The sequence below is a fragment of the Siniperca chuatsi genome, linkage group LG9 (genome assembly GCF_020085105.1).
Source record: "Siniperca chuatsi isolate FFG_IHB_CAS linkage group LG9, ASM2008510v1, whole genome shotgun sequence".
Taxonomy (NCBI): Eukaryota; Metazoa; Chordata; class Actinopteri; order Centrarchiformes; family Sinipercidae; genus Siniperca; species Siniperca chuatsi.
Window position 1 is genome coordinate 10,875,847 of NC_058050.1, and position 26,725 is coordinate 10,902,571.

General features: G+C 43.1%; 1 protein-coding gene across 3 annotated transcripts in view; it reads right to left on the reverse strand.

Moving 5' to 3' along the window:
- Window positions 1-25,829, reverse strand: part of cicb (capicua transcriptional repressor b) — a 38,066-nt gene extending 12,237 nt beyond the window's left edge. For all 3 annotated transcript variants that reach the window (XM_044208841.1, XM_044208840.1, XM_044208839.1), the window contains exons 1-10: window positions 25,604-25,829; window positions 15,435-19,440; window positions 3,044-3,193; window positions 2,715-2,889; window positions 2,070-2,181; window positions 1,774-1,956; window positions 1,485-1,617; window positions 1,185-1,363; window positions 626-764; window positions 90-187 (exon numbers count right to left, since the gene is read on the reverse strand). In XM_044208841.1, the coding sequence (XP_044064776.1) occupies window positions 90-187; window positions 626-764; window positions 1,185-1,363; window positions 1,485-1,617; window positions 1,774-1,956; window positions 2,070-2,181; window positions 2,715-2,889; window positions 3,044-3,193; window positions 15,435-19,311 (5,046 nt within the window). In that variant the 5' untranslated portion in view covers window positions 19,312-19,440; window positions 25,604-25,829. The remainder of the gene's footprint in view (window positions 1-89; window positions 188-625; window positions 765-1,184; window positions 1,364-1,484; window positions 1,618-1,773; window positions 1,957-2,069; window positions 2,182-2,714; window positions 2,890-3,043; window positions 3,194-15,434; window positions 19,441-25,603) is intronic.
- Between the last annotated feature and the right edge of the window lie 896 nt (window positions 25,830-26,725).

Below are 26,725 nucleotides of genomic sequence, written 5' to 3' on the forward strand. Positions count from 1 at the left end.
GGAAAATGTTTTAAAATGACAAATCACAGTGTATAAGATACAATGAAAAGTTCAATAACTGGAGAAAAATTATTGTTCACGCTGGTTACCTTCTGATCACTTTCATCTCCAGAACCATTCTCACTATCGCTGTCAGTCACCCGCTCCTTACACTTGAGGTCTATGGAACTGCTAGGATAAGGGTCCTCTGTGGAGAAGAAAAATACACTACAGCTACATGTGACATTTCTTGCAATTTATAATCCAATCAAGTCAGGGTGTACTTAAGTGTCTGAATCAGCTCTCAATGCCACCATATCTTTAAAAATCAAAACATGTAAGTGGTCAAAAACTGGACACATTATGAGCTATAGTTACATTATAAAGAAGTAGAGGAAAAGCAGCGCAAAGAATAAATAAAACCACATGACGTACAAAAAGATCTAATGACAGTTGCACAAAATCTTCTGTGACACAGTGACACAAGGCATTATCTATTACTTCTGATTTAGAATTTGAACCACTCAATAAGACTTCCACATGCAGTTGCTGGAAATTTACAAAGTGGCACGAAGCAGTGTACTAACACTTTAATATCTCTAATCTAACATTTGGTTTCATGAGTAGAGTAGGTCTGATTTCTCACCGATGACATCATCATCTCCCTCCTCCTCACAGATGACCATGCGCTCCTCGTCACTGGTCATGTCCTCGCTGACCCCCCGCTGGGACTGTGACAGGGGTGGTGCATGACTAGAAAACTGATTGCCACCATCTCCACACATCTGAAAAAAGAAAGAAAGAGACCCTGTAGCAGATATGCTTTTGAATCAAGTAAGAATGGATGTGATTTGTTATCAGTGTTTGTTTTATAATTTGTATATGCCAGGTGTGTCAATGCATCTTCTGTGTATTTTATGTAAAGTGTGAGAGATGCCCTTTTTTCACAGAAAAATGCCTAGTATTCCACTGTCAATTGCCACACTGTTAAAAGACATTTTTCATTTTTCCATGTTTGTGAAAAGAAAATCTGCCAGAGAAAGCAATTTTCTGTTGTAGTGAGTCTATTAGCAAACAAACTAGCTTCATGTTTTGGTTTAACGCTGTTTATGTCTCCAGCAGTGATAATGGTCTCCAATTTATGTTTACAATATGCAAAGTTGCATATCAACTTTCCAGATCTATGAGCTGTGCTCCTCTCTTACCTGTGCCAGTTCTGCCAGGGCCTGTGTATTACCCCTGTCACCCCGCTCCAGGCTGTGCATGGCACTCTGAGAGAAGGCTCGGGGACGGGTAAGCTGGCCCACATGACCTTCTCCTGTATTCCTTTCAGACACGCCCACCAGACCTGGACCAACCCCCTTCAGCTCCACAGAATGGGGCTCTATCAGGGGGCAAAAAGAGGACTGTTAAAGAACTGGGAAGGATAAGAATAGTGTAAATGACAAATGTTACAAAATTATACGTGTGTATGTTGTATATTGTGAGAGCTGAGTGAAACCAACCTGTGGACTCAGACATGCTTCTCTCTCTGATGTCTTTGCCCCCTGGGACCCCACGGCCTTCAGAGCTGGACTTTTTCCTGTCTTTGTTGCACCACTTCCAATCTGGGTGGGCCTTAAAGTGGGCCTCTTTAACCTGGGAAGAGGAAAAGGGACAAGAAGGAGAGAGTAAGTGAAAAAGAAGACAAAAATGTAGTATATGTATTATGGCTTAGCACAGAAGTATTAAGTCACATGTCACAGTTCTTAAATTTTGTGTGTTTCTTTTTTGTCTGAAAATGCATCCACATACCTGGAAGGCCAAATCATGGTACTTTTGTTTCTCCTTAGGTCCCAGAGCATACCACCACTCCCCAAGAATCTTGCTGACTGTCCTGTTGTCCTGGTTTGGGTGCCGCTGGTGCACCAATGCTCGATGGCGCTTACTAAAAATCATAAATGCATTCATTGGTCGACGGATGTGATCCTTCTCCCTCTGAAAGAATGAGAAAGAAAGATAGATAGAGACATTACATGTATTTTGTATGTATTTTAGTAAAAGGAACATTGAGAATTTTGATGTTCTGGTGAGAGGAGTGAAAAGACTACCTTTCCAGGGCTGCTCTTATCTCCATCTTTGGGCAGCGCACTAAGGGACTGAGTGCGTCTCTTAACTGGTGATGTAGAGAGAGGCTGCTCTGGTACAACTCCTGGGAGGAAGCTGAAAGGAGACAAAAAGGGCCCTCTGTTTATAATCTTTATTAGATATTTTCCTTGGGGACAATACGCACATGCAAGCTTACACTTAAGCACTACTTTCTCTTTCCCTGTTTAATATTAAAAATGATAAATGTTCTATCTGGTATTATTTATCTTAGAGCTGCAAGTCTATCAGATGTAGACACATAACACAAGCAGTTAATCTCCCATGAGATACATCAGCAGATTCAGCAGATAGTTCATCCATTTCAATGGTTGACAGCCTGGCCACTGTCTTTCATATAGTGATAGAGCCCAGAGATGGAATGCTTTTGTTCCCATCTGCTTTGTTCTGGCATTGAGCTCTTCTGCCCAAATTAGCATGAGGATACAGAAAATATCACACTCCCTTACTGTATGTGTGGGTACACAGTACCACACAGAAAATTACTGTGAAGGCTGACTTGGACAAATACATAACCATTTTTATATACGAACACAGAAAAGGGTATATGTGCAGTGTGTATCTTTATGTGTTAATGTAACTGCACTTACGGGTCATCCACGTCACTCTCTGTCTCACTGTCAGGCCTCTCCCTCTCTGCTTCTCCTTTCTCCTTCTCTGGAGGCGGCTCATCAGAAGAAGGTGGAGGCCTGGATAGGGGACCTCTCTCGACAGTGGGAGGTGCCTCTACAGGCTCCTGTGACAGAGCTGCCACCCCCTGACACTCTGAGGAAGAACAACAATTAGATGCATACTTGTTCAGGAATAAGTAAACAATATATGGTATTCAAAACAGTATTATAATCCAAGGAAAATGAAATGAAACTGGTGATAACACATTTTCTGCAGCCATTAGGTCAGGCATAAATGTATTCAGTACCTGTCTTCAGACTGGCTGCTTGGGGGTGGTTGACTGGGTGCTGGCCCTCTCCTGGCTGAGAAGAAGTATCTGATTGGGTGGGTGCCAGGAAAGGGACCAATGAATGCCAGGGGAAGACTGGAACTGACCGGGGTTCTACATTGGTCCACACTGCAGAGGAAAACAGTATTGTTCTTTACTAACAGCCAACACTATCTGATGTCCATAACTTCATAATATGCTTCCCTGCTCAGATATCACATTCAAAAGAACCAGGCCTTCTTACATGCAGATTACCAAGATGCTATTTCCTTATTTGGGGAATCAGGGCCCTCAGTGCAACAGTCCCACCAGAAATGCATTCCTACTCCAATCACCATCTCTAATCATTTCTTAAAATTTGTTTGCAATGTTACCACACATCTTTTTTGTATTACTTCGGAGTGATAGAACCACAAATAAATAGACTAAAATCAGGGATAGACTAGAGCCCACCGCTTTGACAGTAGTTCATTTGGATGCACAGCACTACTGGCTTTCATTTTAGCCATCTAATAAGGGGCTGATTAACATCTGGGACAGTAGGGGAATGTAATTAACTAGCTGGCAGAATACAACAATATCAGTACTTTGAGAACTATTGAGAATATCAGTACTGGCACAGTAGCACACCCCCAGCCACTTAACTGGTTAAAGCACTCCAACAACAGATGTACAAAATGACTGTCTGTTCTCAATAACAGGCTGGATGGAGAACAGAAGCTGGTACACTCTGAACCATCATAAATGAATAAGGGACTGTATAAGTCATATTATCTTCATGTCCATTATTAACAATAATCTCTTAATAAGGATGCTTCTCCCAAAAACTTTCAAGTAACAAAATCTGTCCTCTATAAGCCTTCAAAAATAGATTATTAATTCAACACTTAAGGATTGCATTATGCTACAGCTAAACAATAATGAAATATTGCTGTATGTATAAAGATTTGGCAAAAAAGGACACTGTATTCTCATATAAAGTAAGGTAAGTGACATGGACTAACCAAACATGCTTAATCCTTGGCGGAGGTACTGAGGATTCTCTGATGAGAACATGGTTGAATGAAATCCTTGATGTTTCTCCCAAAAAGAATAATGATATGTCCTTTTAAAATCTCTCTTCTACAACACACAGAAATCCAGGTAAGGGGACATCTCTAATCCAAAATCTTGAGCTGATGTTGCTGGGAAGCTCACAAATGACGACAAATGCTCAATGGTGTCTGTATCCGTTTCATCCCTACAGGTTGCAGTCATCATTCACAATAATTACTGCATCATCAACCTGCATCATGATGAATTTAAGATGTGGCATAGAGAGGTATCCTTTTCTTTTTAGTTCCAATGCGAGTAAAAATGAAATATGTCTGTCAAATAGAGTCCATCTCTCCGTATCGCAGAATGCCGCAATCTAATAACGCACACGGAACAATCAAACATCAGTGGCCAAAATGTACCTTAAATGATTACAATAAAACATAAAACTTAAGTTAAATCTGTAAGAATGTAACAGTGTATAGACGACGCACTGAAACGACGATTATGATCGAAGGCAAGGTCCCTCCTCCCTTTGGTCTAATTACCCCCGATGCCCTCTCTCCCTGTTTGTTTACATTACTACAGCAGCTTGGCCATGAAGGGGTTAACGAGGCCTCGAGCTCGTCCACGGCCTGAATTAAAACATCCGCCCGGACACTACGCAGTCTTTCTGGGCCATGACAAACCTTGCTCTGTGCTACAACACAGCTGCAGACAGGTGGGATCGGCGGGTATTAAGAAGCCATAAAAGCTCCAGAGTAAATCAGCTAAAAGGTCTGCTGTAAGGGGGCACCGTATCGATTCAGGCCAAGCAGCACTGCAACAAGCAAATTGGAGCGATCAAAGCTAGGGTGATTCGTCTACTTAAACACCGACTTTAATACTTGCTGATTCATATAATAAAGACATAGACGCTAATTTAGCTGTCTTTTGCAACAACCGGAGCCTCATGTGCACCCCTCCAAACTGTACCAACCTCTCGGGAACGCCCCTGGTCGTGCACCCGCTGCACAGACAGAGGCAAAAGAAACGCAATTGTTCTCATGTCTCAACTACAAAGGCGTATTCACACGTACTGGCAGCCAAAATAATCCAGCGAGGACTGTTTGACAAGTGCATTACACGAAACACTAACTTGTTTTTCCCGTTACCTGCCCCCAGAATTGTACTATGCACCTGCTTTAACTTGACAATTTAGTTAACACCTGCCAAGATACAAAATCACCTATAGCAGGACAGCGACCAACTTGGGTTTATTCGTGTTTACTACGCATAAGCAGTCGTTGACTGTAAATCTGGTGCATTCATCCATCACCCAGTTCTTATAAGTCCGCTATCCAGTTTGATTATCATGAAAGATACCAAACACTTTCGTCTCCACTACAAACTAGCTTAGTTGATCTCTGTACAGCCTCTAATTTTCCATCTCCTATCCTACCTGGCCAATCTTGCCACAGACCTGACGTTAGCTAGCAACTGATGAGTCTACAACACAGCGATAAAAGCGACCACGGTGAGGACCCCTGGCTCCAGTCAGCGAGGAGAAAAGGGGGATGAATCGCAGTTGGTGTTATTTTTCTTTCTCCTCCTCAAGGTAGCAACCGAGTGGCTGGTTGAAGATGCCCGAACACTGGACCCGAACCCGAGGAGGGGGCTTTAAAAGAAGCGATACAGTACGTTAGGTTAAAGCCGTTGGTGAGGTCCGTCCGTCTGCAGCAGGTTAGCTAGCCACTTCGTGAGGACGACATCGGCGCGCACACCGTCCACTTCGGTTAATACTTGGTGTTACGAGTGTTGTTTTGATCCAGAAAAGTCCTCGTATCGCATCATCACATCTTACAGCCCTAGTTTACTACCTTATTTTTGTCTCGTTGTCTCTCTCGCAAGCCTTGGCCCTTTCTTTCTCTTTCCCTCCCTCTTCCTCTTGTTGTAAACTAGGCTGCTGGCCCCCCTGTACTCACCCCCTCCCCTACTCGTCCTGTCAACCTCGCCCAGCCTTGTCCCGCCTCCCTCGGCGAATCCCACTCGGCTATTGGCCGAAGCAGCCACCTGTCATCTACCCGCCGCGAACCCTGATTGGACGGAGTGTGCGCTGGAATGCCAGTCATATGCAAATTTAACCCGGCTTTACGACCAGCGACTCTTTTTACCACAGAAACGGAACTTATCTTAACTACACAATACCAGTAATTAAAAAAAAGTAATGTAGCTCTACTGTTTCCATATAGAAACCCTATCTGTCGTTAAAGTAATGCGTAAAAAATGTGTATTTTTTGTGTTTCTTTCAGTTAGCCCACCCCAGGCTGGTGTCATTGGTACAGGGTTCGTAGTAAACCTTGACTGATGTATGAAACCTCGAATCAAAAGCCGACAGTCAGATGTAGGCCAACCAATGGCTTAACAGAAGTTGGACAAGATCCCTCCCTCTTACAAATGCTCCGCTAAGGCTTTAATGCCCATGAAGACCATCCGATGCAGGGAGGCGTAGTGAGCTATATACTGTTTACTTTCCATACCGCTTTTGGTCTTTCTATGCAAGCTGCACAGGGGATGGATGTTGATGAGGGCTCTGGGGTCAATATGACAATGCACATCCACACCCATTAAACCTATATGAGTATGCAGGGTCACTCTGTGTGCTATTTGAATGTTTCTTCCAAAGTTGTTACACGCAAACATAACTGCTGACTGTATTATAAATCAGCAATATTCACTTATGAGAGGGAGAGATTATAAACCCTTTCACTGGTAGTGCAACACCTTTGCTTTTAGGGACTCAGCGAACAGTGGAGAGGCAAGTGATGTCATTTTCCACCATGAAAAGCCCTTTCAAATCCCCAAACATTTTTCCATGTCTCCATCATGCAAATGTGCCTCCTCCAGACAGAATTTAAAATTTTCTGATGCAACACTCACAGGGAGACAGGGAGAGAGAGAGAAAGGGGGAGAGAAGAAGCAAACTGAAAACAGGAGAGTAGGGGTGGTTAGAAAGAGAGGGAAAATGGGTGGAACGGGCTAAGAGTGGAGAGGACCAGAGGGTAAAAATAGACTGAGAGTCATTTTCAGCAAGAGAAGCACAGAGGGAGGGTGAGTGGGTGGAGGGAGGGATGGAGGAGGAGGGAGGGATGGAGGAGGAGGAGGGTGGGTGGGTGGGTGGAGAGAAAACAACTTGTGAAAACAGAACTTCTCTTAAAGGAAGGGCATAGGGGGCCAGAGATGGGGGAGACAGAGGGAGACAAAGAGAAAGCATTTAAAGATACCTAAATTGTTTAGGTATAACACAGCTAAGACAGAAAGGAAGAGGATGCATGATATGGTTTCCCGTCATACTGTATGAGTCAAGAAGTCATTCTCAGCTTAGATCATCTATCCATAAGACAAATACAATACTGGGAGGGACTTAATTACCACTACCAGCCAGTCAGCTCATCAGGAGCTTGGGAACTGACCAATAAGGTTGTGAGAGCCACTGGCAGGCGCTGTACTCAATAGTAAAAAAAAGTTAACCCTCTCAGTCCTGGGTTACACTTCTCTAATAATAAAACACTGAAAAATCTAAATTTGGATCTGTGCAGCTATACATGAAAAAGTTAAATAATACGTCTCAAACAAAAAGAAGCATTTTTGCTATGTGCCTAAGCTCCACCTCAATATGCCACTCAACTCTCATGTGCCTTTATCTTCTCAGTCCATTGGCATCAGTAAAGCATCTTGCGTCATGTAAAAATATGGGGTGACTGTCTGTACTTCTTATAAGCCTGGGGATTTCCAGAAGAAGTTCAACTAATAGGTATTAGATGAACAGAAAGAGAGAGAGAGAGAGAGTAAGAGATTAAGGCTTATCAACTTCACTGAGCTCTCAAGAAGTCAGTCCAGCGAACACAGTGTGTTTAGCGAAGGGAGTTGGACAGCTTGGCTGTGTGAGTGGAAGGAAAAGAGGGTGAAAGAGGGCAGGGTGGAGATGAGGGATTACTGTGGCTGCTCTGTGGTTACAACCCTGGGTAAACATTACAAGCCCTTACTAATGAACTACATCTGACCAATTATTCAGGGCAGGTTTTTTTTTTTTAGGTAGGCATAAGATGCTGTTGGTAAACCAAAGCATTTTAGAGTTTAGTCATATATAATAGAGATGAGTGGTGAAGAACGGGAAGAGTAAGAGAAGGTGTGAAAAAACAGTAGAAGAGAAATTCCCCCTTCAGTTGAGCTCAACTATCTCTCCCTTCTGCCGTGCTGGCAGTGCAATATCTGTGTAGGTGTTCAGCAGCTCTCATTGGCTGTCTCCTCTTACAGACATCATGCTTTTAATGTGCGTATGTATGCATGCCTCTACCCCATAATTACATCTGTCTAACGCCACGTGACCTCACACAAGAAACTTTTCCTCCTCCTCTTTACCTATGCTGGCACAATGCAGGCGGAGCACCGCCTTCGCTACTCTCCCATCCCATCTCTCTCATCCCTTAATTCATCTTCCACCCCTGTGCTCTGTGTCTCTCCCTCCCACAACCCACCATTTGCTCCGTCCAATTATAACTCGATCCTTTGCAGTTACCATGGCAACAGCTATGTTGGGCACAGGTCCTCGTGTTGCCTGTGGTCACCAGTCTGCCACTGACCATCACCATCTATTGCATCAAAATTAAGTTAACCAATCATTTTTACGTAGCTTATGGACGCCCAGAGGGATGGCTTTGTAGGACGCAAATAGGAAAAAAACTGCTACTTCTTATTTCGTTCAATGTTGCAAAGGGAAGACCCCATCATTGAGTATTGAGAAGAATAAAACAACAATTACTGGGAACTGAACAGATCTCATCACCCACAAAACACACTTTACACATGTCAACATATGCAGATTTACTGACTCTCTCCTCCCAACAGCAAATAACTGGCATTGGGGAAAATACATGAAAAGCAAACTTCAGACCAGTGTTTGGAGACTCAGATCCCTCCATCCACTGTGAAGGAACTTGTAATATATGTGTTTGGCCATCTGGGGGCACTACTAGTCTACAGATAAATGGCCAACAAGACGGGCAGCGTCAGAAAACAAGTGCAAAGACTGTGGAGCTAGATATGCAAGGAAAGGAGAGGAGGAGAGTGGGATGAAGGAGAGAAAAGAAATTCCTGAGCTAAATAAAAACTCTTCTCATTCCAAACTTCGGGATGTGAGGAACACATGAAAACTGTGATCTACTAAGAACAATGAATGTGGGTACAACTGAGATCCTAAAGAAGCAGTAACAAATCTGAATATTGATCTAACTTTACATGCATGCAGTCAAAGTCTTGGAGCCACCTCAGACTAAGGAGTCCCACTGCACCAGTGCATTTTGAGAATCTCCCCAAAATATGCTTTGCCCAATAGGAAATAGGATTATTGTTGCACATGACTTTTGTAGTAAGTCTTGAGGGCTTCACATGTGCTTTGGTGCCAATCTAGATGGCTGTGTGATCCAGATGTGGTTGTTGCCATGGCCATGGAGGATATGCAGGGCTTTAAGCGTTACGTAAAGCAGGGGCGGGAGGGAGTGGGGATGTTATTCCCGGGTATCCGTATCCGGGTAGACCAGGATGAAGAGAGCGAAGTGGAGAGGGGGGGGAAGCGAAGCCACTGCAATGCGATGGAGCAAAGGGTTAAAACAAATGTGTCATAATTTTTTAGAAAGAAAAATAAAAAATTAGTTGGAGGACAGCAGGAGCAAAGAGACAAAGACGTATCCAAGTGCAAAATAACAGTGCAAAAAAGTGGCATGTTTACTCAGTGTTTCATAAACTGCGTGTGCATGTGTGTGTGAGCGACAGAGAGACAGAGATGGAGAATTATGCACACTTAATTTACAAGGCTATTCAATAATTTATAACTGTGGAATATTGACATTTGAGTAATATTGAAACATATCTCAAATAACATATCTCTAGAACACATTTAAAATGCTAAAAGAGCAATTAAAGATTTTCTGTCCAAGAAACAATGATGCTAATAATTATGCTCACAGACATAATCATGCAGCACAGTATGTGAGATGCAGAGCAGTTTCACTACGCGGTCATACAGAGAAAGCTGGTGTTTCAGTTGAAACCAGGATTTTGATACAAGCGAACAAACACTCATTTAAGACCTTTACAGCAGCAAAGTCATCTAGGTCCTCTCTATAAAAAGGACACCATACACACTTTCCTCACTGACTTCAGAGCTAGATTGATGAAAGCTGCTGCTCAAGAATGCTAAAAGTAAAACATTATCTAAATAAATGCTTATAATAAGGTTTGTAGTTTTCAAAATGACAAAAAACAGCAGTAGGTGTGGACATGGCTGTTATAAATATGAGTGTGTAAAAGATTATTTGACCTGGAACACTTCAGTTACTGCTTAAATAATTTAGAGGAAACCCTCCGATTATCCAGGATCGTTCAGGGAATGTTGACTAAAACAACCAAGATGGAATAAGAAGGAGCCACCACTAATGTGTTGGTGTGTAAACACATGTGAGCATGCTGAAGTTCCTCCTCTCTCAGTGGAAAGTGACACAAGCACACGTGCCACACACACACACACACACACACACACATACATACAGGGACTGCTATTTCTATTTGTGAATATTCTGTGTTATGTACAGGCTGCATCAGTGTGATGTTTGCTTTGTTGCCATGGCAACAGACGTTTGGCGCTCACACATCATATCCGGTACTCAATGATTGACGCTTGGTTACTCTGTCTCTCACACACACACACACACACTGCATGCAACACACACGTGACACCATAAAAAATGGTCTTATCCTCCCCTTGTCGCTAACAGCTTTCTCGCTGTTCCTTTAACAGTTTTAATTTACAGAAAGTTACAGGGATGCTTAAAAAGATATTTAATTGACTTACTCATTAGCATGTCTTAGGTGGGAAAGCACATACACACAGAGAACATACGCAGCGTTGTCTTAAAAGTGTGTAACAGTGTCAGTTGAGGAGCTTAACTGAGCCAGGGGATTGACTCATTTCTGAGTGAATTAATAAAAACACACACTATAAATGTATATGTGTAGGATTATAATGTATGTAACATGGACAAAAGAGGAGGAACTCAGACTACTTATTTCTGAATTGTAAGAAATCTAATTTGCTCCCTTCGTCTTACATATCATGGTCTCTTTCTTCTTACACATTAAATCTGCACTTTACTATATGATCTACAAGATGTTAGAACTATATTGGTTTCCTGATATTTGCCAGATATTTCACAGTAATTTCATTCACTCCTGATGAAATGAAAGTTCCTACCTGACCACACCAACATACCGAACATTTAGTTTGCACATTTTATTTGTTCATCTAATTGTTCGATCATAGTTTTTGTAAATAATATTTAATTTAAATTAAAATAATTTAAAAGCCTGGTGTATCCTAGAGTTTTCCCTATCCCTAAATAGGTGTAATGTGTCACCAATGATGAATTGTTAATTCATGCAGGAGCATTTTAAATAATCTGCGTTTGAGTGGAGATTTTTTTGTGTGTTCACCCTCACATGAACATAATTCTGACCTAAAATGTGTGTACTTTTTGGCATAAATATGATCAACTTCATACTGATACTCATCGTCAATGTGTACTCTATTTATTACCATTACACAAAGATACACATATTTAATATGCAAATATGCTTCAAGATCGACAAGTGTCAACATTATTTCCCCAGAGGACTTACAACCAATTCCTTTTTGTTTTTGTTAAACAATTCCCAATGACTCCAGAGAATGAAAAGATTTTTTAAAGTATATTTTTATAATGATATAATCTGACACAAACAATATTGAAGATAATTTGAAAAACACTAAATTAACCTTTAAAACTTTAAAACTGCTACCGTTTGCACATATTTCACAAGCTGATAAGAAGACCCTAACACCTACACAAACCTGCAAAAAACATACCACACTTGTGATTGCACACATATGCGCACAGTGATTTCCTACTGTCCCACGTATTTAACACTCTCCAACAACCACATGCAAAAGCTCACACACTCTTTCTAACACTACAGAAAACACCCACATGTGCACCTCACTCAAAGATCTTCAAAATAAATGCACACGCACACTGGCAGGCATGCATGCACTCACTCAAGAGATGCTATTCATTCATTCAGCGTCCTTTCAGCTGCAAAAAAAGAGACGTGAGGAGGGACCGTACACTCAAAATGACAGCGCTCCCTTTCCTGTCCACTTCTCTGTCACACTCATGAACGTCCGCACAGCAATAAGTACATACACACTGAGGGCAAAAGGCCCTGGTGAAGTGAATTACACTAAATGATACTATATGTCTATATATAAGAGAACTGAGAAGTAGGCTCTTATTTTCAGCTGATGATGAATAATGCGCTCTCATACACACTCACACACACACACACGTACTTTATAGTACAGCATATTCCCACACAGGAGCTTGAGAAACAAATTCTTCACACACCCACACAATACACTGAAACTTATATATCCTACATACAGACACACACACACACACACACACACACACACACTTTTAGAATCAACCCACCTCAGTATTACTGGCCAAGACTGCTGCCCACACCTTGTTTCACTATATTGTTATATGAGTCACTAATAAACAAACAAACACATGAACATGCACGCAGCAAGAGTCAGCGGAAATAGTTTGTAGTGAGTAAGAAGATAATAGTCACTAGGGTCAGGAAGTCTCACACACACACACACACACACACACACACACACACACACGTATAATAGGCATGCTGGTCAGACTTTTTCAAGAAATAAATAACTGCAAGATTTGTACAAAACTTGCTGTTAAATCCTCCTCTTTTCCTCTTTCTTCGTCTTAATTCATCTACGCTGTCGTCCTCTCTAGGCATTCCTCATTCTCTTTCTGATCTAATCCCCCTTTTTCACTCTCTCTCAAACACAAAATCAAAAACAAGTTGGTGGAAACAGTCCATAACTGGCCTACATACATCTAGCCCACACGTTCCATACCCACTTTTGCTTTCATCTTTAAATGTTAATTTCTTGTGTAGCACTGATTTAAAGCAGGGAACAGCTACACTTCTTCACTCCTCCATCATTTTCTTTTTCTTCAGATTTCTTATTTTTTCTTTTTTAACTTCCCCATTCCTTTCTATTATAAATCCATGCTATTGCCGTGTCTATCTTGTCTATATAGTGTAGGTACGATTGCTACCACTCAGCCACGAAGTTTCTGTCTATAATGACTTGGAATATAAGAGGCACTCTTGAATATCAACAAAGCTAATCCTGTATAACGTACAGTCTAATCCCTATAGAAAACACAAAAACACCAAACCATGCATGCCCATGCATACATTTTCTCTTTTGCACTTTCTCTCTCTCACAACCACACACTCTGAGACACACACACACACACACACACACACAAATATACAGAAATAATTGTGCATCCAGCTAGTGTGTCCCTTTTCCATTTGCATTTAAAATCCAAACTAACAACAATTTAGTTATTACTTTGGTAATTTAGTTTTTCTAATAACAGTGTTTGGATATTAAATATGATATGTGATGTAAATTAGTCCTTTTCCAAAAATCAGATAAACCAAGCTCTCTTTCTCTGAGTTACCGTTATTCTTACCTCACTGAGTACTGCTAGTGAATTCAGTGAATATAATGAATATAGTATATAGTTTTTGTCATCAGCAGTGATTCCAACAAGCCTAGCCCTGACCTGGTGAATCACAGGTGCCTGTTCCAGGGCTTACATGGGTCACGTGACCAGCCTTAGCATTTAGTTTAGTGTTACCAGCAGAGGATGGTGGACAGACGACTAGAGGAAGCCATATGGGACAACAGCATGTTGGCTAACAGAAGCTTCTTTCACTGGGCATCAACACACACAGGTCATGCCACGTTAATGTGAATCTAACCCTCTATTACACTGTGGGTGTTATCTGTTCTCAGAAGTTATTACGTAAAAAAACACTACATGGCAGTTTAATACTTTTTTGTTATTGACTGTAGAATGGTTGTTTAGCTGAATGAGATTAATTTGATGAATGAAATACAACACAGTATATTAATGGTTGGTTGGTATTTAATAATCAGAAAAAAATACATAGAGAGAAACAAATCACAAAGCAAGGTCTTTTCTATTTACTATTTAATTTAACTGGATAATGTCATTTTAAAATTAAGGCTTCAATAAATCTCCCTCTCTTCCGATCTGTGTGTGCGCACGTGAGTGTGTGTGTACAAAATAAAAAGAGGAACCCGTAAAGCTACATTTACACACAGTTTGCCTAGTCTTCTAATTATTTTAATATGTATGCCACTTGCAGTAGCTTCAACTGAATTCACATTAATGGAACATAATTTTTCTTCTGTCTCTCCTCTGGTACTTTTCTCAAGACGTAGCTGCACTATCACTGTATTTCTCTGTGGAGTCTCAGCAAGTACAAGAACCATTGCCATCATACTGCAAAATGCTTGTTAACCTGCTAGTTCAAGGCCAGTAAACAGAGCTTCCTCAGTCCATTCCTAAGTTGACACTGTGTTGACACTACAGAGCCATACAGCTAACAAAAAAGATATTTAAAAAGGTTTGAGAAAATTCTAGTAGTAATTGAATTTAGTGACATGTAATTAAATTGCATATCAAACTAGAAGGTATTAATTACGCAGAGGAAAAAAAACGGTGCCCCTAATCCTTTATGCCACACCACTGGGGAAAATCTTTCCCTTGAGGTTGCTATGTTCCAAAAATTGGGATTCATTAAACATTAAATAGGGGAGAATATTTATTTCATTTTTCATTTGTACAGAGCTGCAATTTGATATGTCATGTAGGAATAAAGTTTGACATGAGTGATATTTCAAATATTTAAAAAAAAACAATGTAAAGAATACTATTAATGGAAAGACTATTATTAATGGAAAGTCTACTTTTTGAGAATTTTGTATAAATATGCATCACTTTGAAACAGGTACACTATATAAGACATTTTTCAATGCAGTATCCCTAATTAATGTTCTATTCTAATCTATATTATTTTCTCATCGACAAGATATATTTTTTTTCAGGAGTTTTGCTTTTTAAAATAATTTTGGAACAGAGACTAAACATAATTATCATGTGACTGGCATTTTTCTAAAGGTGCACAGAATACACCATTTAATATGCTTATTCCACATATCTCCTGTTTTCTAACTGCAGCGCAATTCACAAATTGCAACTAATTTCTCCATAGTCGCCAAGGTTTCTCCTCATTCCTTACTGACCTCACATACAAAATACACCGATACGTATGGAGCAATTCTTACCTGTGCCAGGTCGTCCCATGATGATGTCTTTTCGTGGGACGGGGTGAAGGCTTTCCGCTGGGAGGATCAGGGGCAGCAGAGCGGTGGGAGAAGGGTGACAGGGAACTGGCTGCTGAACTTCACCCCCAAACCCTGTCCCCCTGTTCTCCTCTCGTTCCCCAGAACTGTCCGTGCTACTTGGAGTGGGAGCTGTGACTGTTGTGCTGACGGTAACTGACAGGGCCTGCAGGGGGGTGGTAGGGGTGGGCAGAGAGGAAGGTGTTGGGGACACAAGCACCAGAGTTTGGGCTGGGCTCCGCAAGAGGATGGTGCCATTGGGTACAGTGGCTGCAGCAGCATTAATGGGGACGGGAACCTGGAGGCCAGAAATTGGCTGAGGGGTAAGGGGTGTTAGGTCAGTTTCTATAGATGAGGTGTTATCTGTCCCTCCCTCATTTCCACCTCCTCCTCCTCCTCCTCCTCCTCTTCCCAAGGGACACTCTGTAAATTTTGCCAGTGGGACTTCGGGATTCCTCACAATGACAGGGGAGTCCCGCAAGGCCTGCTGGGATACAGGGACCACACGACGAGGCCCTCCATCTGGAGTGAGAGGAGAAGGAGGAGTTGGAGACACCAGCAGAGGAGGAGGGGAGACAGCAGTGGAAGACGGTGGCCTACTGGAGGAGGGGGTGGTCACTCCTCTGGGTCGGGAGAAGGTTGGTGTGTGTGTGCGGGAATGTGATGCTGGTGTGTGGGGGGACAGCACCCTGAAAGAGTTGTTGAGGTCCCCCTGCTCCAGCTCTGTCTTGGAAGTGTAATCGTGGTGGTGTGAGGGGAGTGGTGGTGGGGGAGGCGCATCAGGCTTTCGTTTGCTGGGGCTCATGGGGACTGTAAACATCAGGTTGCTGTGGAAGGAGGGCTGAATGCCTGAAGTGTGTCTCTCTCGTTCTCCTCCTCCAGCTGGGGTTGTTACCTTAGTGCCCACTGCCCCTCCTCCCCCTGTCCCGCTGGGTTGCCTGTGCCTCCGGTGTTGCAGGACCGGGGAGGCGGTTATTGGGGAGAAGTTGGCCGGCCTAAAGCCAAACAGTGGGGAAGGTGAGGGAGAGGGGGCAGGGGAGAAGGGCGACTGGTTAGAGATGGGAGAAAAGGAGGGGGTGCCAGAGCGGGAGCTCCCTAATGACACAAGCATAGTGGCAGCCTCACACTCATCGAAGTCAAAGCGTGACGACAGGTCATGGGGGAGGAGGGAGGGGAGGACCAAGCGGGGTCTGGAGTCTCCTCTGCTACTGGTCTCACTGCTCTCTCTTGATGTGTCGTCCCACTCAAACTCACTGCTTGCTCTCCCCCGCAGGTCAGAGGGGGTGACTGTCCCTGAGCTGCTGCCTCCTCCTCCCCTCTCTCCCCCTGCTGCCTCCATCTCTTTGGTCCTCAGGGACAAGTGTCTAGAGCAGTATCCTCGACGCTGAGACTCCTTCATACAGCCCTCCCTGGAGCACAGCCTCCTCCACTGCTTACCATTGAACTTCTTACGGATACCATTGGGGGTGCACACCACATCGCCCTTCTTGTATTTCTGCTGAGCTAATGAGAGGGGAGTCCTGGAGCGAGAGGAGGTACAGGAGGACCCCCCACCAGAAGTGGAATTAGGGGTCTGAGTGGGAGTGGTCTTTGATGGAGGCAGGTTTGGAGCGGTGTTGTTAATTTCAGACCCCACTAAGGCAGGGGAAGGGGTTGGCTGAGGACTAGCTAGGGTGGAAAGATGTGGGGGTCCCAGACCCCGCACCACAGAGAGGTGGGGAGAGGACGGAGGGTAGCCACTGGACTTAGAGATGATGTTTCTGTGCGGAGAAGTTCCAGCATTTGGCTTGGGACCAACAGTGAGGCCCATGTTAAAACGAGATACTTCAACATCCTCTTCTGGAGTGTTTGGCTGCTTCTGTCTCTCTCTGTCAGAGTAGTTATCGCCACAGCCATGAACTGTGCTGCCAGCTACACTAGAATGGGGTGGTGGATGTACGTTTCCATAGGGATGCCCTCCTGCAACCCCTTCATGCGAAAAACCATGGCCCAACCTTGCTCCTCCTCCCAGCACCCCCATTCCAATACTCAACTGACACACTTCCCTCTCTACCTCCATCTCCTCCCTCCTCTCTCTCTCTTCCCTTTCCCTCTCCCGCTCTCTCTCCTTGGCCCTCCCACCATCCAAATGTGAGACCTCCCAAGGAGGAGTGAGCAGTCTCAGACTTTGTCGGGACACCCACACAGCATGAGCATTAGCTTTTCTTTTTTCTTTCTCTTCCCCCACCCCTTCATCATCCAGAGTCTCTCTGTCTTCACTCAGAAGCACCTGGTAAGGAAAAGAGACACCGGGGTGGGGGTCAACCTTAACCACAATCCCCTCTCTGTACAGTAGAGGACCTCCCTCCTCTCCACCAAAGGGCACACACACTCGGGTCCTGACAGCCACAGGTGCTAGGCCAGGTGGGGGGGCATCCAAAATGAACTCCACAGTGCTCTCAGCCTCCGATGACAATGTCATCACACAATCTCCACCATGGAAAGGGTATTTAACAAGGGTCTCCTCTCCTTGGAGCTGGACTTCAACAGTGCCTCCACTCACCCTACGCACCACCCCTGGTCTGAAAACAGGTGATAAAGAGCATGAGTTAATCTCCTTAACCCCTCTGTCCCCTGTAGCCCCAACCCCACTCTCCATGGTCCTCTTTATCTGGCGAGCTAGAACTCTCTGGTTTTTCATGCCTTTGGCCAGAGCTTCAGCTAGCCCCTCTGAAAGACTGGTCTCTTTAGGGTGCGAGTTATGGAGGGGAGCTGGAATGTGGCAGTTATTTTGATGAAGGCTTGGTCCTGTTGCTTCCATCACGTCTAGGTCAGCTGAGTGCTCACTAGCTGTATCAGTAGACGAGGAGCGCACTGAGTTAGGGGCCCCCTCTGACTCTTTTTCCCCAGCTTGGGAATCTTTTTCCTGGGAATCTGCTGTCCTGAGGGCCCTATCCTCCATGGAAACAAAATGGTTTTCTTCTGTAGCTTTATTATCCACAGTTAGCACTGATGGCTGATTACCTGAGCAATTATTACTTCTACTACTGCTATTGATAAAAGTACTATGGCTCCCAGCACTACTCTTACTACTGTTAGTTGGGCTGTTAATACCACTTGTAGTGTTAGTGTTAGTACTACTATTGATGCTAACATTAATGCTTTTATTTATGCTATTACTAATATTGTTACTACTCTTGAAATTATTATTGGGCATATTTACACTATCACTGATTTTGCTGTTAATATTGCAGTAACTGTTGTGTATGACTGCAGGGCTGGAGGTAGGCATGGTAGTCAGGGCACTTGCGTTGCTAGCAAAGTGCTCATATGTGTATTTTTTCTTGGGTACACGAGCCTTAAATGTGGCTGTTTTCCTACTAGAGACTGAGCCTAAGCTGGGGCTGTGATTGGTGGCCAGAGGGGTCGTGGCTGTGGAGAGTGGTCCTGGGGCAGAGGTAGGAAATGCTACAGTTTCAGTGGACTTGGCACTATTTCCATTCGTCCCCACTATCACTATCTTCTCCTTTTCTGTCTTTTCTTCTGCCTTTTGTCCATCTTTCTCTACTGACTCCACAGGTTTCCTCAGCTCAGTAGACTCCTCCCTCGTGGTGGTATTGCTATTTGTGATTGGTTCATCGTTAGAGTTGGCGGCTGTGGGAGGGTTCTGTTTGCGTGTAGAGGGAATGTTGGGTGTGTGCTGTGTGGTTTTGACGAGTGTCTCCCTCTTGACTCTTTTGGGGTCTTTCTCTTGGAGGGGCTGAGAGCCCCCTCTCCTTCTCCCCCCTCTGCCTCTAGTTAACGGGGGAGAACGCCCTCTGTGTTTCTTTAATGGTCTCATCTTTTCTTCACTGTTCACAAAGTGCTGCAGATTTTGTGGCGCTCCTCTTTTTTCACTTCTAAGGCACTCCTTTTTTTGTCTTTCTCTGCTTCTTCTTCTCTCCTGTCCTTCTGTCCTCTGTATTGCAGGCTGCAAAGGAAGAGAGAAAAGCAGAAGACAGGTGGTCATTTATTATCTTCATAATCAAAAATTGCTGAGAATAAAAATGACGTCATACCTGGAAGAGTGCTACAGTGCACGGGCTATCACATTGGCTCAATGTCTGACGTATCTCTCATTCACCCTCCATGTCTGCCTGATCCACTAGAGTGTGCATGCAAGCGTGTCTGTGTGTGCTTGTCTATAGGTGCGAGTTTGTATACTTGAAACATAAAATTGTAATTCCAACATTAGTTATCCACCATTTTAAAACCAGACAGCAAATTAAAAAAAAATACATGTCACATGTGACATTTTCATGTTCTTTATGAAAATAAAGGATTGCTTTTATTATGAAAACCTGTATTCTTCTCAAGGCCTTGTCATAGTTGGTTTAATACTAAATAATTAATAGAAAAAAAATGTATATTTATGTTTTGATAGCTATGATTTCCCAGGTAATCCTGGGCAAGCATGTCTGAGATTGAGATTTAATCTGGTTAACCTTGTGTGAGTATGATATCATTTATATAGTGGGTTAGTTTACTCCAAAATAAAGGGTCAGCAAAAAAAAGAAAAGAAAAAAGGAGAAAAAAGAACAATAGAAAGAAAAGTAAACATCCAAGGTCACTCGCTTCAATTTGTCTCTTACAGTACTCCAGTATCCAAATGTCTGCTTTTAATGAGGCTTACATCTCTTTAGTTTCAAATGCATGCAGAGACAAAAACGCTTTCACTTCATCTCTCTATCTAACACACACACACACTTGAGTCTCATACTATAGGTCGCCTGATCTCTCCACTGTACTCCCTCCAGCTACTTCAACATGCGACAGGGTAGCTTTCTCACGCTATGCAATATAGACTTGATACTGCATGTTCAACGTGTGATCGCACAACAACAGCACAGCATTTACTTTGACTTCCATCAGGCGGAAAAGGGCTGGCTGTGGCCTGGGTGAGGTCACCCTACAGCACGAGTGCGAGAAAGAGAAAGAGAGAGAGAGGTAAAAGTATGCGGCTGTTTGGCTGTTTGTTCAAATAGGCTGTTCTTGTGTAGTCATTGGGAATTTCCACAGTCATTCTAGCACTCGCTGGCCCTCTCTCACTCTTTCTTGGTGTCTCAGTCTTTCCCAGTCGTCTTTTGTCATTGTCTCACTGACACTAACACACACACACACACACACACACACACATCACACACACACATTTCTACAAAAAGACAATATAATTGGAATAATCTGCCATGGTAAAATACGCCCAAAATGAGAGAAATTAAAAGGCTGGAACAGGATCTGGCACACTCGCTGATGCAAGATTAGAGGCTAAATACAGTCACACACACACAAACACACACACACACATACTTAGACACTCGTACACAGACGTTTGCATATGTGCGCCACTCGACTGAGCATAGCAACTCACCAACACATGAAAATGCCTGCATTCCTACAAATACAGACAAGAACGCACGGACACATTTATACGGTACACATACTCACACTTCCTGTTCTAGACATTGGGAAAGTTCGTCACACACACATAAGGCGACCTTGTCGTTAACTGTTTGTTTGTTGTAACAAACAATACACAACATGAACCAGTAACACACTAGTTCCACTTCCTGCAGTACCAAAAAGCATCTCTTCCTGATCCTGAATGACTAATAAACAAACCGAGTCATTCACACACTCATCATTGACTCCATTTTGACCTCTACCCCCACAAAATACAATATTTACTGTAAACAGGTACAGGGGGTTTCATTTTCATTACTGAATCATAATTTTATCAGTCCTTATTTTCATGATTTCATTATTTTTGTCACGGATTGTCAATGCACAGTAGTGAACATTACATTACATTATACATTTCCATGGTAAATTTTAATGACACCAATATTAAAAGTGATACTGATGTTTCGTATTTCATTGCAGTAACACAATGTGTGTAGCATCACGTCTGGCATTTACCGACTGTAATGTAAATACGATGCTTCCTGCAGGTGCAGACATTTGAAAAACACTGCTTTATTGATATCTGTGCTTATTTATTTCTAACTACAAAACTGTGTCTACAAAGGAAGATGAGCACCATTTACTTCATCTTAAATGTATGAAAAAAATTAAACAGATACAAACGTTTTAAGACATTGCTGATATTTTCAAAAGAAGTTTCAGTTTTAATGTGTCACATAATGAATGCATCTTATCAACCTAAAATATTGGACATGCTTTTGATATTAGTGCTAATAAGAAAATTGATTTTGAAACAAATATTCCTCAATTAGCACACCATACTGTATATTATGCACCATTAACAAAAACAAATTAAAGAGAAGAACACAAAGTGAAACTCCACATACAGTCCATTACTCACTTTCTAATTACAGTCAATTTTTATAAATTCCATGAAGCTCTGACTATAGGAATGTAACCCCTACCAGTACCAGACCAAGTACTCCTTTAGAGTATTGGTCCTGCAGAGTAGTGCACTGGAAAAGACAGGAAGGAGTCAGGGCCACTTAACTGACTGACTGGTTGACTGAATGACTCAGGAGGATCTGATCTTAGCTTAGAAAAATGCATTTGGTCATGCTCATGGCCTCCTAAAATGCTCCACCATTTGGCTGATAGGCCAGTGGCAGGCATGTATGTGTATTCACATTCTGTAACTTTGAAGGTACTGGACTGCACAACAGAGTTTGTGCACAACAAGTAGATAACAGAGGAGATTCAGAATTAGACGTTGACCTATCTTTATTGTCAGTGCTGAGTATTTGGTGCAAGCTTGTAACCAGTCTAAAACTATTTATTTATCATAGAAAGCTTCATGAGTTTTTGTTATCTAGAATTAAATTGTGGAAAACATTTTAACTCTTCAACCATCTGAACCCATTTGTGAGTTCATCCTTATAAAACATGTGTGGGCAAGCAATCGTCTTATGCACAGAATTTTATTTGAAATTCCAGAGAAAATGTCAGTGTTGCCAAAGACACCAGATTTGTTATACTAAATCACAGGGAAAAGTATGTGAATTTATGTATGAAGCATCTATAATTTCAGTGCTGCCATATAATAAATTGCATAGGACTTTAACAATTCACACAGTCCTATTTCTTTCCTTAAAGATCAAAAGCATTACATGCACAGCGTGTGTTCGAAAAACATCCCCTAAATTGAAAATAACTGCAGACCTTTAACTCTTATTGTTTGTAAGCTACGATCCAAAATGCCAAGAGCAAGTCTAAATCAAAATCTCTTCTTCTTGGATGCTGTTTTAGTGTATACACTGTTAAAAAAGTGCATAACTGTTAAAAAAAATTAGGACCAAAAATATAGAGGAGGTGTTGAACAATCCTGATTATGCTCTGGGCTGAATCCAGATGAAGCAGAGAGGAACTCAGTCATAATTTAGATAATTCAAGACGTCTACACCTTCCAGCATTAGAGTAGGTTAAGCGTGAGATATGTGCTGGTCTGGTCTTCTAAAGCTACTGTAAATCCTGAATAGACGGATAATCAACGGGTATCGTCTCCATGGCGTTGGACTGGACTCCTCCTTAAACAGCTAAAAGATGCTGTTTCAACCAATACACATACAGGGGCACACAATGTAACACCCCTCCACAGCATAGCAACATCAAACTTTACACACACACTAAACGCTCTCCCTGGAATTTACAGTGCAGTCATGCATACACTGTTAAAATCTCCCTTGGACCTAAATATATTGCGTCACACTCACACATTCATTATGCCATATAAACACCCGTCAACACACACACACACACATATACGGGAGCTCACACTCTGGTCGGTATAAGTTTCGCTCTTCTGTAAATAAAAAAAGCCTTTTATGATTCTTAAAATTTGAGATAAAAAAAACATTTTCATGCAAAGAGCCCCTTAATGGTGATTTCATAGCAGGTTGGATAAGTGTGCATGTATGCACCAAACATACATACACACAGAACAGTCATTCATAAGGAAATCTCATCTCAATGTCAACACTACAAGATGAAGAAGTTGTACAGTATTTATTAATGGACTATACAACCCTAATGAGCCTCCACCTTAATGCCAGTTTATTCGGTCATTCGTAGAGAATTTAGCCTATGCCCAACCGCAACATGGCACAGGATGTGCGTGTGTGTGTGTGAATGGGAGACGTGGGGGCAATTGAGCTGGTTAGTACACAAGGTATATGACTGTATACGGCTGTCTTCAGGTTGTGTCTACCTTGTTCAAAGCTGCATTTGCACAGTATGTCAGTGTAAGTGTATACGTAGTTACCAGGCACACTGCAGCTCATCCCTCTCCTAAAAGCATTTTATGGGTGTCTGTATGGGCGCAGGGCTGCAGTGACGGGGACAGGGATGGAGAGAGAAGAACGTGCGATGGTACAAATGAGGAAGACGGTAGTACAGCCGTGATAGTGAAGCCTACCATGGCCCTCATACACTCCAGCATGGCAGGGCGGCTTTGCCCTTAACTGGGTCACCAGGGAACACACTCACATGAAACAGCAAAAAAAAGAACATGCTCTTTGTTACACACACACACTTTTGTTTATGCGCTCATGAGTGAGTGGGATGTGATCGTACAGGCAACAATACACAAGTAAAAGAAAACATTTCGTTAGAGTATTTAGGTGTAGCGAGAGGGCGAGCTGTGAAGTGTGTATGTGTGAGCATGCAAGTGTGTGACTGCGCTTGTTATGGAGAACATCCATTGTGACGTAGTATAAATACTGGCAGCTGTTTAGTGGGTGGCATATCTGAAGGTAGATATTATATCAATAAAAGAGACACGCTGAGGCCTGGAATTTGTGCATTCTGGCCCATATTGATCAGTAGGCTGTAGCATAGATCAGAGGTGACTGCTCCTGTTTGGGACCAAATGGCAGAACTGCCAATGCCACATCAATGGCCAACTGCTCGACAAGCTATGCAAAGATGCCTACACCATCAGGGATTTGCCTTCTGCGTAAACAAGTGCAATAATGAGGATATGAGGAATGCATGCCACAGTGTAAATCTGCAGGACAGGTGAGGACACTTTAAGTCCAAATGTCAAAAACAAGCATTCAATACCTGTGACTGAAAATATACCCAAAGAGAAATATGACCAAACTGTTTAAAACTGCCCAGTCAGAGATGTCACTGATTGCAGTGCAGAAAAGTGGAGTGACGGCGAGGGAAAAGCCGAGAAAACACCGACTGCATCCCCGGCTTCTTTGCGCTGATCTCTGCGAGTACTACGAGAGGCGCTACACAATGTCAAACGAGTATTATGACTCGAGGCAGTCAGTCGGTCTGCTCTGCTGTACGGTGCTCGTTAACAAACACAAACAACCGGTTTTAAGTAACGTTTTATTATCTCAACTAGACGGGCCTAATTTGTTTGGCATGCAAATATCCACTACAACGCCTAGTGTATGCACGCAACCACTCCAGAGAAGCTTCCTTCATGTAGCCAATAACATGACACTGTCTATGATTTTTTTTAAACTTGGAAAAAGCAGGAATCTTTCCGTGTTGGTGTTTCGCTCTAGTAAGCAGCTCAGTATCGTTAGTAGTAGTGGTGGTTGTAGTAGTCGTAGTACGCAACGATAGCAGACTATTAGTACCCACATAATGACACCGTCAGCCAGACCACAAGGAAACGGGATGTTATACGCTCGCTTGTTGTTTTCCATTTTCTCCCAGGTCCATTTTATAAACACAAGACGAGCTTGCACTGCTATTAGTAAACATTTGAGCTGCAATGCTGCAAATAGGGCGATTGTTTTTACTACGCTAGCGCGGCTCCACGCAAAACTCGACAACTAAGATCAAGGAAAAGTACTCAACATTAACCGCAATATTGTAATATCACCCGAGGAAAGCTAAAATGTCTCTCGGTCGTCCGTGGGACTGCGGTAAAACATTTGAGAAAGTTTTTAGGCTGTTACACCCCCACCCCTCCCCTTTCTCTCGGCTCTCCCTCGCCTCGCAAACGGTGTCACTCCATTTCTTCGGAAGGTAACGGAACAAACGACCGACCGTTGGCAGTTGACTCTCGTCTCGTGCTAACTCGCTGCTCCTGAAAATGGAAAATTCATGTCAGTTGAGCTTCACTACCTTTTGCTAACTTAGTTTCAACTCACCCCAACAGAGCTTTTCCCCACGCCAGAGAAAGATTTATGGTCTTATTTTGCTGATGAGGAGGCTCGCACTGCTCTCGGTAACATCCCTTGGCTGTCGGCTTTGACGACTGTGCGGTCCGGATTCACACTTTACTTTCCCTCCGCAAAACATGTCTTTCCCCCACAGAAACTCAAACAGGGATATAAAAAACTATCGGTCTTCTTTTCCACTACAGTCACAAAATGGTGAATGAACCACTAACAGCTGGGTGAGCCGACCAATCAGAGATCGCTGACAGGTACAGTAGCAAATCAGCGCCGGCGCCACAGACCAGAAGGCGTGGCGGGCTGTCAAAGTCCAGTTGACAGACGGGGGGATCCAGCCAATGGCGGCGGGGATGCTGAGCCAGACCGGTGTCCTATCCCAAACTTTACAGTATCCAATAAGAGCTTTGGGAACCATAGGAACAGCATGAGGGAGGGCCGAGAGGAGGGAGCAAAGAAATGAGAGCCAATAGAAAGGCACAAATGCCCCCTCCTCTTCTGAGAAGGAGTATGTTTACCATAATTGACAGCACAAGTGCCATCCCTGAGCAGACGGTGATAATGCATCAACCCTTCTGCTTGTCCAGATAGAAGCTGGTGCAGCAGGATTGAAGCACCACAATGCGGTTGTTTCTACCCTGTGGGCTGGCCTCCAAACTGCTGCAAAGTGCATTTTAATAGTTCTTTTGTATTATTATTTAGGTAAACAGAGTGAAAGCTTTGGCACAGGAGAAAAATAAGCACGAGTGCATGTTTAAAAAGTTTACTCCGGAGATGGACAACTCGTATGTGGCGCAGCCGACGCATCGGTGCCCCTTGCAAACCACTCTCCCTCTCCCTTTTCTCTCAGCAACAGACGCTCACTTTCTCCGCTTTCAGCCAATCACGGCGCAGCATCCCCGCTGGCTCTGACGTCGGTAATCTCTCCGCCCCGCCCACCTCACTGAAAGTGAACGGGACCGGTCTAGGCTGACGTCACTTCACCAGCAGGCGATTGGGCAGGTGTGCGACATCTCGGGGCCAATGGGTGAGCGCGGCGGTGATGTCATCAAGAGTGTTGCCACCAGCTGGACCTGGGGGGCGTGGCCTGGCGTAAAC